Source organism: Ascaphus truei, chromosome 18, assembly GCF_040206685.1.
Source record: "Ascaphus truei isolate aAscTru1 chromosome 18, aAscTru1.hap1, whole genome shotgun sequence".
Taxonomy (NCBI): Eukaryota; Metazoa; Chordata; class Amphibia; order Anura; family Ascaphidae; genus Ascaphus; species Ascaphus truei.
In genome coordinates, this window is record NC_134500.1 from 1,181,798 (window position 1) to 1,197,043 (window position 15,246).

General features: G+C 45.9%; 1 protein-coding gene across 2 annotated transcripts in view; it reads left to right on the forward strand.

Annotated features, from left to right (window-relative positions):
* The window catches only part of PLIN1 (perilipin 1), a 32,068-nt gene that overhangs the window by 2,356 nt on the left and 14,466 nt on the right, over window positions 1–15,246 (forward strand). For both annotated transcript variants that reach the window (XM_075575151.1, XM_075575152.1), the window contains exons 2-6: window positions 683–747; window positions 1,253–1,451; window positions 2,377–2,459; window positions 2,919–3,171; window positions 5,818–6,032. In XM_075575151.1, the coding sequence (XP_075431266.1) occupies window positions 683–747; window positions 1,253–1,451; window positions 2,377–2,459; window positions 2,919–3,171; window positions 5,818–6,032 (815 nt within the window). The remainder of the gene's footprint in view (window positions 1–682; window positions 748–1,252; window positions 1,452–2,376; window positions 2,460–2,918; window positions 3,172–5,817; window positions 6,033–15,246) is intronic.

Sequence of the window (15,246 nt, forward strand, 5' to 3'; positions counted from 1 at the left end):
TAAGAGACCTCTGAGTATATTGTATGACTTGCAAAGTTAAATGACAAAAAAATAATCAGAATACAGACTTAGTTTGCAGTTTCTTGGAAGAATTGCACACACTTTATTAAACACAGGAGTAAGAAAACGTTAGTGTGGGATATATTATTGTGAGTGTATTTTGGATATATTATTGTGAGTGTATTTTGTAGTAGAGCTGTGTTTCCTTTGGGGAAGGTTTAATGTACAAATATCTCAATTGGTATATGTGAAATGTTATATTTTTCCTTTGTCAGAATGAATATTACTTTAAGCAGCAATCCGCAATGATCACCATTGTTTTGCCTTTTTTCACTTACTTTGAAAGATCTCTACTTTCCATTCCTACCCTGTTTTTATATTTTAATTCTGATTCTCCGTTCCGACGCATTGGAACTAACTGTCTGGGCAGTGAAAATGAAAACTAGGCATTGTAAACACTAGCATTTGTTTTAAGGAGCGGGACATGTTAAGTTAAACTTGCATGCTTCTGTGGGCAGGGATTGCATGAACACATTCTAATTGCACTCTGTCCGTCAGTAAATATTGCACGGAAATGTTACTGATTATACTTTAGTATTATCAGTATGCTTGAATGTAAAGCTTCTCATACCTGATGATGGTTACAGGGTTGTACATATTATTCATTTCTTGTGTTTTGTAGTCGGTACAGGTCCATGCATGATCATGGAGGAGATACGAACTAAAGCTCAAACTGGAAGTGCCAAGGTCAGTTTGTGCGAAGATGTGAACATTTTAACGTTGATATTTATCTATTTTTGAGTCTGCTAATGTCTGTATCTATTTCCCCTGGTCAGGTAGGTGGAACCCTGTTTTGTTCTCAGTAGAATATAAGCACATCTAATTACATAGTCATTTCATAAAATAAATGGCAAAAGACAAGTTATTGAAGCAGTTAGTCTTTCACGAAATAAAAGGATATACCTATTATAATTCTGCAGTTAATAAGGATGATCCTTGCTGTGAGAATTATCTTAATAAAGCACCTATGTTCCTAATGTTCAAACATATAATTAGTTGTCTTTTTTTTTCAATTAGAATGACATTCCCAGTGGCACAATGTCCTTTGCCGTTGTTCATGCCATGAATAATATAAAAGATTTTTAGGAGTTACAGAATGAAGTATCCATTTGTTACTTAAGGCTCTATATTTGGGCAGTTACTACCATGCTTTCCTATAACCTATTTACCTTGTGTTTATCATTTGGACTAGGAGAATGTAATCGAGCGCTTCTTCCAGCTGGCAGTGGTGAGTTCCACTGTTGATACTCTGCAGAATAAATATGCGAATATGAAGCAGGTGCACCCGACAGTGGCTTCAGTTTGCCACTTTTATGAGAAGGGCGTCCATGTGGCCGGGTCACTGGCAGTGTGGAGCATTCAGCCACTAGTGAAAAGACTGGAGCATCAGAGTGAGTGAAACAGTTTATAGGGGACATGGAGAAACTGAGGACAGAAGGGAGACAATGGTCACATCTTTGGCCACGTTACCTACTCATTCTAAAACAGTAACCCCTCCATGATGTTAGAGCCCCCTTGTATCTTTCTTGAGCATTTCCAATTTTTCAGCCCCCATTCCTCTAGTGGCACAGAATCTCGTGGCCTATAGGTGTATTTTTTTATTTTATTTTTACAGAAGTTGTATTCTCTCATTTACCTGAATTTCCAACCCTCTATAGCATGACTCCCTGAAAGTAGTGGGATTTAATACATTTGGTGCTGTTTTTGCACCAGTTTTCCTATGCGAACGACACCTTTTCATGCTGGAAGATACCTTACTAATGGGCCAGAAGATGTCTTCCAGCTCCAGGTGTTCTATGGCAAAGCGCTGCTTGGTAAATCTGGCCTAAATGTCCTTCCAATGTGAAATATTGTTCCAGTGAAACTCCTGCATTACATAACGAGCCAACACCCAAATACCCCACAGCCCGGATGTTTGCTAACCTAACCTTTCCCCTAATATTTCATAATGCTGCTGCTATGTGTGGAAATAAAAGCAGACAAATCCAAACATTGGTTAAATCCTGGCCAGAGAGCATTAAACGCATTCTCACCCATCGTCCTAATGACTATATGCTAATTCCTTAGGACAAATCTAAGCTCGGCCCCTTTCACTTTTTATCATCAAGATTAATCCCAGTTACACTGCCGGAGGTCCGGACATTGTAGGGTCTATAGATACACGCTGGGGTCCTCATTTTCTATATTTGATCAAGTGTGCTCATAACTATCCAGTCACATTATCTATGTGCTGATACAAGACAAGCATACAGAGCTGGCTAAAATAAAAACAGAATTCGTAGGCATGGTTCTAATATTTATTTCCATGTGATGTAGTTATTGCTGCAAATGACATAGCGTGTAAAGGTATGGATCAGCTGGAGCAGAAGATTCCTGCACTCCAGTACCCTCCAGAGAAGGTAATTTGTCATCTTAATGTGCATATTACTACAATGTGGTCTGTCTTAATATTTGTAATCAGGTCTTTCATGTCAACTTTATCTATACAGCTGAAATCATGCCTCTGTATATAAACATAGTATCATAATTGTTGAGATAGAATAAGTTAATGTTCATCAAAACTTTTACCTTAACCGTACCCTGTATCAGCGTAGAAGTCCGTTCCTCACTTTATTTGTTGGAGAGGATTAGGGCATGTTTCACGTTATAATGACCTGCACTGCAAGGTTTAATTAATATGATTCACGCCTTGTATTAAGCTGATTTACATGGGAAAAAACCCGTTCCATATGGTAATTGTCAGACTTTGGTAGGCTGGAAAGGTATAGGATGTTTTTGTTTTCTTGTATCGTATTGGTAAACTTTTCTATTGGCTACAATATACCCTTCTAATGCTGAAGTACGTCCTTTGTTTCTAGATTGCTTTGGACCTGAAAGAATCTCTCTCTGCTGCAATCCACAATGCACGGAGTGGTGTGAGCAGCCCAATCACCAGCACTGCAGACAAGGTCCTGGGTGTGGCATCAGCTGGTTTAGACCTCACGATGAGTGCAATGAATGGCGCTGCAGACTATGCCTTTAGCAGCAGGGTCAGTCAAATGGCAACAGAAGTAGTGGATCTTGTCCTGGGAAGTATGGAGAAGCTTGTGGGGCACCTTTTACCAGAGCAAGGTAACTGCTAGTACTGAATGGTATCATGAACAAAGGGAGGCTGTAATCTCATGTCAAATGGATATATAGATAATGTTTGGGTCCTTGTGTCTTTATCGAAACAAGAATAGCTCTTCCATTATAGTCCTGGCTTGAAGTGGCAAGGCTTTGACATCGACAATACGCCCTTCAGATAAAAAAAAAAGGGTTACAGGATGTTGGTATTAAATGCATGGCTTTGGCCTGCTTTTGGCACTGACGAGTGGAACAGGCACAGGAGCTCGTGCACAGATGAAAGGGAGAACACATGTTGGTTCTTAGGGGTCATATCAACATTCGAGCCGGAGGTTGCCAATCAACTTGCCCAAAAAGTGTATGCGAGGAGAAATAAACATTAAGTCGAGGCTGAGTTTGGGACATATCAGGTCAACTAGCTCAGAAAACTCACTGCCATGCTGCTTAAACTCGTTAAATGAATGGTTGAGTCTAGATTTTGAGACAAGCCACATTTTTAAAGAGTAATTTATAATTGTGACATAGAACAGAGAGGGGGGATCGCGCCCCTCATCCAGTTCATTTATACTTGTGTACGATAGTAACAAGTTGTGTCCAGCTCATTGTGCTCAGTGGCCATCTCACAGCTGCCGGGAAAATCTTCCTGGTGATGCAAGTGACCAGAGTACCATGTAGTGACAGATTTCCCCACAAGAGGGGGTTGTGCGCCAAACCTGCTGTAAAAATAAAGAACTAAAGAGGTAACATTGTGTTTTAGTCTTTCTGTCTCCCGAAAAAAGGTTACATCCAGGGCCATGTTTACTAAGTGGTGTTAGATACCTTACCGGCCACTCACTTAAAGGGCCTTAAAGCAGCAAAACATGTGACATCTTTTATGGGTTTTCCTTTCAAATATATCAGCCCTGTAGTAATAGATAATACTTGCTGCATTTATTAAAATTATTATTATTCAACTCTTAATGAATTTTAAAGTATCCTTTGATTTCTAAGGCTCCAGCCCCTGCTGCACGCGCGCCTGGCGTCATGTCTGTGCGTGCAGAGACTACAGCCGCTATCGGCGGTCTGTAGGGGATGCGAGGGCGTGGCCATGACAGCGATGTGGCATACCTGCCCTGCCATTGGCTGCACGCTGCCACATCGCGGCACGGGAAGACAACATTCTTATCTTCTCTGCCAGCGTACGCGTCACAGCGCTTTGCTCGCCCCCACACACAGCAACTGGGGACTGCCCCACAGAGGGCTGTGCTGTGGTGTATGACACACACAGCGTAGAACGCGTCGCCGTGACCACTGGGGACTGCCCCACAGAGGGCTGTGCTGTGGTGTATGACACACACAGCGTAGAACGCGTCGCCGTGACCACTGGGGACTGCCCCATAGAGGGCTGTGCTGTGGTGTATGACACACACAGCGTAGCACGCGTCGCCGTGACCACTGGGGACTGCCCCACAGAGGGCTGTGCTGTGGTGTATGACACACACACCTTAGCACGCGTCGCCGTGACCACTGGGGACTGCCCCACAGAGGGCTGTGCTGTGGTGTATGACACACACAGCGTAGAACGCGTCGCCGTGACCACTGGGGACTGCCCCACAGAGGGCTGTGCTGTGGTGTATGACACACACAGCGTAGCACGCGTCGCCGTGACCACCGGGGACTTGGCCTATAGCAGGTTTAGCCACTTCCCCAGCAGTACAAGATCTTTGTAACACTTTCCTGTTTGTGACAATTTGTTGCCAACGTTCCCAGCAGTTTGAGCTGCAAACTGTAACAATAGATAATGTTACCTTAGTAATATCAGGATACATTGTAGCTGCTGACTTACACTGACTGAAGCAGCCATTTTGACAGATTTATAACAAGAGCACCAAACGATTGCCAGTTAGGTAAGAATGTAGAATGATTATATGGTCACACGCTTTACATATACAGATAAGATGGGGGAAATGTAGTATTTTCTTTTGAAACTGGAAGGTGTCCTGTGGTGGGGTGCTCCCCTCAGTTTGCGTACCCATGTCCGGTTGCGGGCCCCCCCCTCCCAGTTTGCGCCCACTGTCCTGTGGCACAGGGGCACCCCTTCTCTGGCACAGGGGGGCACACACTGGGGGTGACCCTTCTCTGACATAGGTGGGCACAAACTGGGGGCGCCCCTTTTCTGGCACAGACTGGGGGCCACTTCTCTGGCACTGGGGGCGCCCCTTCTCTGGCGCGTGTGTGTGTGTGTAAGTGCATCTGTATTTCGGCAATTATAAGAAAAAATTGGAAACAATATCACACTATTATTTTTTTCTGTTCTCTTCTTTTTTCCTATGATCCACGTATTGTATGTCTTTATTTATATAGCGCAATTATATAAGAAAAGCTGTGTCTTAAGATGCAATTGGCAGGAAAGTTCTTGGACCTCTAAGTTTCAGAGAGGTTTATAGTATTAATTTTATATTATGTATAATTGATTTTCCCTGAAAATAAAATGGCTTATCCCATTGGAAGACGAAGAGACATTTTGCATTTTCTTATTATATTTCTGTACAATAAAAATGTCATATGTTGGTCAGTATGGCCTATAGCATGTTGTATAGAGGCATCGGTTATCACATTATTGCCCTCGGAAACAAGGTCACTGTACTGTGTTGTACATCTCGCCTATCGCAGACGGAGAACCAGGGGATGCAGACGGAGGACCAGGGGATGCAGCCGGTCAGTGTGAACCATCAGTGTGGCAGCCTCAGCGTGGCCCTTTGCCCAGGATCGGAGCTTTGGCAACTAGAGTCTTCCAGCTTATGAGCCATTGGACATCTAGGACCATTCAAGACACAGAAAACAAAGGGCAAAGGTTAATGACATGGGTCCCAGGTCTCGCTCCCCAGGTGAGTTTCCCATTATTATGCTTTAACAAGGAATAGTCATAGAACAGCCCCCAGCATAGGGGGTGGAAGAGAACACACTGATTTAATATACAGCTGCTCTGAGTAGACAAAGGCAGCCTAAATATGGAAATATTACAGGGATAAAATGGTGTCTGAGGTTTCACAGCAAGTAGAAAAAGAAACTTGGTCGTACTTATCTGTATTCCGGTTTCTATGTTACCTTATGACTTGGAATATTGTCGCCCGTCGCCCCTCCCCCCTCTCCCACCCCTCCACCCCCCCCCCCCCCCCCACCCCACACACACACAGAAAAATGTATGTATATATGTGTGAAATTACACTTTGAAAACAACCAGTCATACAGATTTTAAAGCAGATTCTGTGTAATATATGATGGCCATGAATGTATGTAGTTCATGTAGTTGTGATTATGGATAGGTATGTATGTCTGAAACCAAGTAAATGGGCCCTATTGTCTTCTATGAAGCTGTTTATAACTTCTGGGGAACATCAGTTAAAACAAATTGTTGCATAAAATTACTTGGACAAGTTTTATCCCTGGAATTCAGTTTTATCAATACATCTTACACTTCCTCCTTCTCATGGCCAATAACAAAGCCATGCAATCTCCTGGTCAGATCGTAACCAAACACAACATAAAGAGTCTGTTCCAAGAAGCCATATCACTTCTATCTGGATCTAAATTTAAAACTGTGATTAACGGCACAAAGTAAGAGAACAGCTCGATGTGAAATGCGAAGCGATCATAGAGAAAAGTACAAAGACCAGTAAGAAAAATATCCACAGAGGAAACCACTACATTAAATAAAATTACATTTTCCAGTAGGCTCTTTGTGCTCATTTATCAATCTCTCGGTATGGACCCTTTGTCAGTGAAGGGTTCATCCTTTTTGGATTTATAAAGACAATAAATGCCTAAACATTTTTCAAAACCTTCAGATATCAATCTTTATAAATCAAATATCAGATATAAAGTTTGTGTCAGTGCAGATGTAGCTATTGGTGGTTAATGCTAGAGCACAGCACCGTGTATGAATGCAGATGTAGCTATTGGTGGTTAATGCTAAAGCACAGTGCCGTGTATGAATGCAGATGTAGCTATTGGTGGTTAATGCTAAAGCACAGCACCGTGTATGAATGCAGATGTAGATATTGGTGGTTAATGCTAAAGCACAGCACCGTGTATGAATGCAGATGTAGCTATCGGTGGTTAATGCTAAAGCACAGTACCGTGTATGAATGCAGATGTAGCTATCGGTGGTTAATGCTAAAGCACAGCGCCGTGTATGAATGCAGATGTAGCTATCGGTGGTTAATGCTAAAGCACAGCGCCGTGTATGAATGCAGATGTAGCTATCGGTGGTTAATGCTAAAGCACAGCACCGTGTATGAATACAGATGTAGCTATCGGTGGTTAATGCTAAAGCACAGCACCGTGTATGAATGCAGATGTAGCTATCGGTGGTTAATGCTAAAGCACAGCGCCGTGTATGAATACAGATGTAGCTATCGGTGGTTAATGCTAAAGCACAGCGCCGTGTATGAATGCAGATGTAGCTATCGGTGGTTAATGCTAAAGCACAGCACCGTGTATGAATACAGATGTAGCTATCGGTGGTTAATGCTAAAGCACAGCACCGTGTATGAATGCAGATGTAGCTATCGGTGGTTAATGCTAAAGCACAGCACCGTGTATGAATGCAGATGTAGCTATCGGTGGTTAATGCTAAAGCACAGCACCGTGTATGAATGCAGATGTAGATATTGGTGGTTAATGCTAGAGCACAGCACCGTGTATGAATGCAGATGTAGCTATTGGTGGTTAATGCTAGAGCACAGCACCGTGTATGAATACAGATGTAGCTATCGGTGGTTAATGCTAAAGCACAGTACCGTGTATGAATGCAGATGTAGCTATTGGTGGTTAATGCTAGAGCACAGCACCGTGTATGAATGCAGATGTAGCTATCGGTGGTTAATGCTAAAGCACAGCACCGTGTATGAATGCAGATGTAGATATTGGTGGTTAATGCTAAAGCACAGCACCGTGTATGAATGCAGATGTAGCTATCGGTGGTTAATGCTAAAGCACAGCACCGTGTATGAATGCAGATGTAGATATTGGTGGTTAATGCTAAAGCACAGCACCGTGTATGAATGCAGATGTAGCTATCGGTGGTTAATGCTAAAGCACAGCACCGTGTATGAATGCAGATGTAGATATTGGTGGTTAATGCTAAAGCACAGCACCGTGTATGAATGCAGATGTAGCTATCGGTGGTTAATGCTAAAGCACAGCACCGTGTATGAATGCAGATGTAGCTATTGGTGGTTAATGCTAGAGCACAGCACCGTGTATGAAACATATAACTGCTCTCTCTGGTTTCTTGCCCAAGTTGACAACTGTGGAGCTGCCCTGTCCAATTTCTCTCTGCGTCTTTAAACGCTTGAGTGCCAATAGGCTATTCTCTTTGGCACTCTGAGGGTTAAGGGAATTTTAGCGGAAGGATTATGTCTTGGTCATACTTCTTGATCTTGTGGCTGGTACTCATATATAGTGGGCACCAACCAACTTCTGTACCCTTCCTGTACATTTTATGTCACATTAGAACAGATTCCCAGTTGAGATGGTTCCCAGTCACAGATGTGCCTGATGGTATAAATTAAATGTTCCAATGTTCATGCCCGGTGACATAACTCAGACACTAAATCATATAATAATAATAATAATAATACAAGTATAGTAATCTGATTTCCCCAGGGGAGCACCACTGTGCTAAATAGAGGCTGAAAATGCCGCCGTTGTGTAACGTTGCTATGTTTCTCCGCAGTAATATTTGTAGCATGTTACCAGAACGGCGGATTTCCTTGGGCTATTACTTGGAGGTGGAAGCCCACAGTGCCATGTTTCTAAAGGACGATGTGCAGAAGGCATGTCACATGACATGGTTGTGTATTCTTAGCACAGTGCCATGTTTCTAAAGGACGATGTGCAGAAGGCATGTCACATGACATGGTTGTGTATTCTTAGCACAGTGCCATGTTTCTAAAGGACGATGTGCAGAAGGCATGTCACATGACATGGTTGTGTGTTCTTAGCACATTGCCATGTTTCTAAAGGACGACGTGCAGAAGGCATGTCACATAACATGGTTGTGTATTCTTAGCACATTGCCATGTTTCTAAAGGACGACGTGCAGAAGGCATGTCACATGACATGGTTGTGTATTCTTAGCACATTGCCATGTTTCTAAAGGACGACGTGCAGAAGGCATGTCACGTGACATGGTTGTGTATTCTTAGCACATTGCCATGTTTCTAAAGGACGACGTGCAGAAGGCATGTCACATAACATGGTTGTGTATTCTTAGCACATTGCCATGTTTCTAAAGGACGATGTGCAGAAGGCATGTCACATGACATGGTTGTGTATTCTTAGCACATTGCCATGTTTCTAAAGGACGATGTGCAGAAGGCATGTCACATGACATGGTTGTGTATTCTTAGCACATTGCCATGTTTCTAAAGGACGACGTGCAGAAGGCATGTCACATAACATGGTTGTGTATTCTTAGCACATTGCCATGTTTCTAAAGGACGACGTGCAGAAGGCATGTCACGTGACATGGTTGTGTATTCTTAGCACATTGCCATGTTTCTAAAGGACGATGTGCAGAAGGCATGTCACATGACATGGTTGTGTATTCTTAGCACATTGCCATGTTTCTAAAGGACGACGTGCAGAAGGCATGTCACTGTCACGCTGCGCTCACCACAAACAGGACGGAAGACCGCGGGGCTGAGGTGGGGTTGTATAGGCACCGACCCACAACCACGCAGTCCTGTCCGGAATGCGTAGTCCTAGTCGTACCGCGTCGTAGGGTTGGAGAGGTCAGGGTAGTCAGGGTACTTGCCGTGTTCCAGGGTTGGAGAGTCCGGGTAGGTAGAGTTTCGTAGCCAAGGTCCGTGGTAATAGAAGGTAGAGTAGTCGAATAACGAAGCCGGGGTCAAAGCGCTGGAGAGTGTAGAAATCCAAGTAACAGGCAGGGTCAAACAGGACAGACAAAAGTTCAAGACAAGACTCGACAGCAGCGGTGAGCACAATGCATAAACAGGAGTTTATGCTCAGCAATCAAGGACAGGCAGAAGCAGGTATATATGTGGGAAGGGTCCAATTACCTTGCAGGGGTGTGTACTGGTCCACCAATGGTGTCAGAGAGACACTGATCAAAAACAGCTTGCAATTAGGCTTTCCTGATGTTAGGTCTGGTTGCCGGGCAACCCGCGCGCGTGCGCGATGCGCGTCGCGACGTGATGACGTCATGCGGTTTACTCAGCAAGTCTCCGCCTGTGGGAGGCTCCAGTAGCTCCCTCACGTTCTCCTGCTTCCTGGTTGCCGAGCAACCCGTGCGCGTGCGCGATGCGTCTCGCGGAGCTCCGCCATCACGCCGCTGCGCCTGCACTGCCCTGGCAGTGCGTGGGCGCATGACTCTGCCCCGTGGTGCTTCCCTGAGTCGGTCTCCGCGCGGATCAGAGGCAAGTGTGACAGTATCCCCCCCTTGAGGGGAGACCTCCGGGCGAACCAGAGATGGTTTCTCAGGATGCCTACGGTGGAAGGCAGAGATGAGGCGGTTGGCATGTACCTGATGATGAGGAATCCACTCTCTCTCCTCTGGGCCATAGCCTCTCCAGTGTACAAGATATTGTAATCCTCCTCTGGATATTCTGGAGTTGAGAATGGTCTGAACCTCGTATTCTTGTTGGCCCTCTACCAGTATGGTTTGCGGAGGTTTAGATTGTCCTTTGGAGGATGAGTCTTGATGATAAGTTTTGAGAAGGGATGAGTGAAATACAGAAGGAATCCTCATATTCTTTGGCAGTTCAAGCCGATAGGCTACTGGGTTGATCCTTTTGGTGATGCGGAAAGGGCCGATAAAACGTGGTGCCAGTTTGGGTGAAGCTACCTTTAGCCGAATGTTTTTGGTAGATAACCAAACCCTTTGTCCTACAGAGTACCCTGGGACCTCTCTTCGGTGACGATCCGCTTGTCTCTTGTGTAAAATACCAGCGTGCTGTAGATTCTGATGGATCTTCTGCCATAGGTCTTGTAAGTGGCGAATCCTGTCCTCTGCGGCCGGGACTCCAGACTTGGAGATGAGGGAAGGAAGTGCCGACGGATGGAAGCCATAGTTGACCATAAATGGTGACTGTCGGGATGATTCGTTCTGTAGATTATTGTGGGAGAATTCTGCCCATGGGAGAAGTTCCGCCCAGTCGTCCTGAGTGTCAGCGATAAAGCACCTCAAAAACTGTTCCAGAGACTGATTGGTGCGTTCCGTCTGTCCATTGGTCTGGGGGTGATATCCTGATGAAAAGTGTAGGGTAACGTCCAGATTCTTACAAAACGCCCTCCAGAACCGGGAGATGAACTGGGATCCTCTATCGGACACTATGACCTGAGGGGACCCATGTAACCTGAAGATCTCCCTGATGAAAACTTCGGATAACATTGGTGCAGTGGGTAAACCCTTCATAGGGATGAAGTGTGCCTGTTTGGAAAATCTGTCCACCACCACAAGTATTGTGTCCATGCCTCTAGATTTGGGCAACTCAACGATGAAGTCCATCGATATATGTGTCCATGGACGTACTGGGATGGGTAGTGGTTGAAGGAGACCTGCTGGTCTGTTGTGTGGCGTCTTGCTTCGAGCACAAGTAGCGCACGTGGCTACGAAGGCTTGTATGTCTCTCCGCATGTAGGGCCACCAGAATGTGCGTTCGATGAACTCAGTAGTTCTTTTGGTGCCAGGATGGCCTGCAGTCTTGGATGAATGTCCCCACTCCATGACTCTCCTCTGGAATTTACGGGGAGTGAACAACCGGTCCTCCGGAACGTTGAGTCCTGCCGGGATGTTGTTCTGAGCCTTAGTAATGTCCGTTAAGGCACTAAAAGTATTTGCAGCCAAAATACAAGTGGAAGGGAGAATGGTCTCCTGTTGATCCACCTTGTTATCCTCTACCAGGAACTGTCGTGACAAGGCGTCGGCTTTAATGTTTTTTGAACCAGGGATGTAGGAAATGAGGAAGTTAAAGCGAGTAAAGAATAAGGACCATCTTGCCTGGCGAGATCCTAGTCGCCGTGCTCCCTCAATGTACAGAAGATTCTTATGGTCCGTAAGTATCGTGACTGGCGACTCTGTGCCTTCCAGTAAGTGCCTCCACTCTTCCAAAGCCAGCTTGATAGCGAGGAGCTCCCGGTTACCTACATCGTAATTCCTTTGGGCGGAGGAAAACTTCTTTGAAAAATATGCACAAGGATGAAGTGGAGCTTGAGGATTCTTTCTCTGTGAAAGTATAGCACCTGCTCCTACATCGGAGGCGTCGACCTCCAAAAAAAAAGGTAATGAAGGATCTGGATGGGTTAAGATGGGTGCTGAGGCGAATGCCGTCTTTATTCTCTCGAAAGCCTGGAGGGCCTTCTCAGTCCACTTTGTAGGATCAGCTCCCTTTTGTGTGAGTGCCGTGATGGGTGCTACTACCGATGAGAATCCCTGAATGAACCTCCGGTAGTAGTTAGCGAAACCGAGGAACCTTTGGATGGCCTTGAGGGAGAGGGGACAGGGCCATTCGAGTACCGCCTTGACCTTGGTAGGATCCATAGCAAGACCGGTATCCGATATGATGTAGCCGAGAAAAGAGGTGGATGTTTGATGGAAATGGCATTTCTCGAGCTTGGCATACAAATGGTTCTCTCTTAAACGCTGCAGGACTTGTTTGACATGCATCATATGTTCTGGCATGGATCTGGAAAAAATTAATATATCGTCCAGGTATACTATAACATGGTGGTCCAGAAGGTCTCTGAAAATGTCGTTGACAAAGTCTTGGAAGACCGCAGGAGCATTACACAATCCAAATGGCATGACCAGGTACTCGTAATGCCCGTCGCGAGTATTGAATGCTGTCTTCCATTCATCTCCTTCTCTGATTCTAACCAGATTATAGGCTCTTCTGAGGTCCAGTTTGGTGAAGATCCTGGCTCCCTGGAGTTTGTCGAATAATTCGGCTATCAACGGAAGGGGGTAGCGGTTTTTTATGGTGAGTTTGTTGAGGCCCCGGTAATCAATGCAGGGTCTGAGGGTTCTGTCCTTTTTTTTGACGAAAAAAAATCCTGCCCCCGCAGGTGATGAAGATTTCTTAATGAACCCCCTCTGGAGATTCTCCTGAATATATGTTCTCATGGCCTGGGTCTCAGGAATCGATAGTGGGTATGACCCTCCTCTGGGAGGTATGGCCCCGGGTAGAAGATCGATAGGACAGTCGTACGTCCGATGTGGCGGAAGTACCTCTGCTTGACGTTTGTCAAAGACATCGCGGAAATCTTCGTATATCCCCGGCAGCTGTACCCTGTCAGGATCCGTGACCTCCATACCTGCCACTGCCTTTGGAGCAGACATGCAATGTTCCAAGCAAAAAGAACTCCAACGAAGTGGTGTGGCCTCTGTCCAGTCAATGACAGGATTGTGGATCCGGAACCACGGAAGTCCCAGAATGATGTTCGAGAAGGGGGTGTGAATGACATCAAAGGTTATAGTCTCGGAGTGAAAGTCGCTAGTCATGATGTTAAGGGGTATGGTTTGTAAGGAAATGATCGCGGGCTGCAATGGTCGTCCATCAATGGCTTCAAGACCTACCGGTCGATCTTTGGGTACCAACGGTATTTTATTCTTGAAGGCGAACTCTTGGTCCACGAAGTTTCCTCCTGACCCCGAATCCAGAAAGGCCCGTGTCTGTACTGTGAAGGTCTCACCGGATATGGAGATAGGTAGATAAAACCTCGTAGAGGGTTGAGGAGGGGAAAAAGTTGCAGTACCCAGCGTGATCCTCCTTATACTCACTGGGCTTTGGCGTTTCCCGGCTTCAGCGGACAGTTGAATACCAGGTGGCCGTTATTGCCACAGTAGAGGCATAGTCCCGCTCGTCTTCTCCGTTGCTTCTCGATAGGCGAAAGGCTAGTTCCTCCCAGCTGCATGGGTTCATCTAGAACGGGAGTTGTGGAGAGTAGAGAACCTATGGTGGAAAAGGAAGATGATTGTATACCTCGGGGGTGTTTGTTTCTCTCCATCCTTCTCTCTTGGAGGCGCTGATCCATCCGGATGCACAGGTCTATCAGGTCCTCCAGTCCAGCGGGACGATCCAGAGCTGCTAATTCATCCTTCAACCGTTCGGACAGACCCTGCCAGAAGACTGCAGATAGAGCCACATCGTTCCAGCCGGTCTCGGCTGCCACCGTCCGGAAGTCCAGAGCATAACGAGCCACAGTACGGTCTCCCTGAGAAATATTAAGCAGAGAAGATGCAGCCGTAACCTTCCGTCCTGGGGTGTCAAACACCCTTCTGAATTCGGTGATGAAGAGAGTGAGGTCAGAGATCAAATCTGGGCGTTGCTCCCAGATAGGGGATGCCCATGCCAGAGCGGCGTCAGTCAGCAAGGAGATTATGTATGCGACCTTTATTCGTGAAGAAGGAAAGTGAGAGGGCATCAGCTCAAACTGTATGAAGCACTGGTTCAGAAACCCCCGACAACCGCTGGGATCCCCTGCATAACTGTTGGGCGCAGGTAGTCGTGGTTCGGAGGTAGGTGTGATAAGTGCAGGAGTGGCTGCGAGTGGAACGGGGTTGGTGGTAGATACAGTTAAACGTCTAACTTGTTCAGTCAGGGTATCCACGTCTTGTTTAAGTTGGGAAACTAGTTGTTCCTTTAGTGTAAATGAGCCGGTAAGTTGCCGGAAGCAATCCTCATGGGTGTCTAAGCGTCGGGCCACCTCAGCGGCGTCCATGTTTGTTGGGCTGAGCATATTGTCACGCTGCGCTCACCACAAACAGGACGGAAGACCGCGGGGCTGAGGTGGGGTTGTATAGGCACCGACCCACAACCACGCAGTCCTGTCCGGAATGCGTAGTCCTAGTCGTACCGCGTCGTAGGGTTGGAGAGGTCAGGGTAGTCAGGGTACTTGCCGTGTTCCAGGGTTGGAGAGTCCGGGTAGGTAGAGTTTCGTAGCCAAGGTCCGTGGTAATAGAAGGTAGAGTAGTCGAATAACGAAGCCGGGGTCAAAGCGCTGGAGAGTGTAGAAATCCAAGTAACAGGCAGGGTCAAACAGGACAGACAAAAGTTCAAGACAAGACTCGACAGC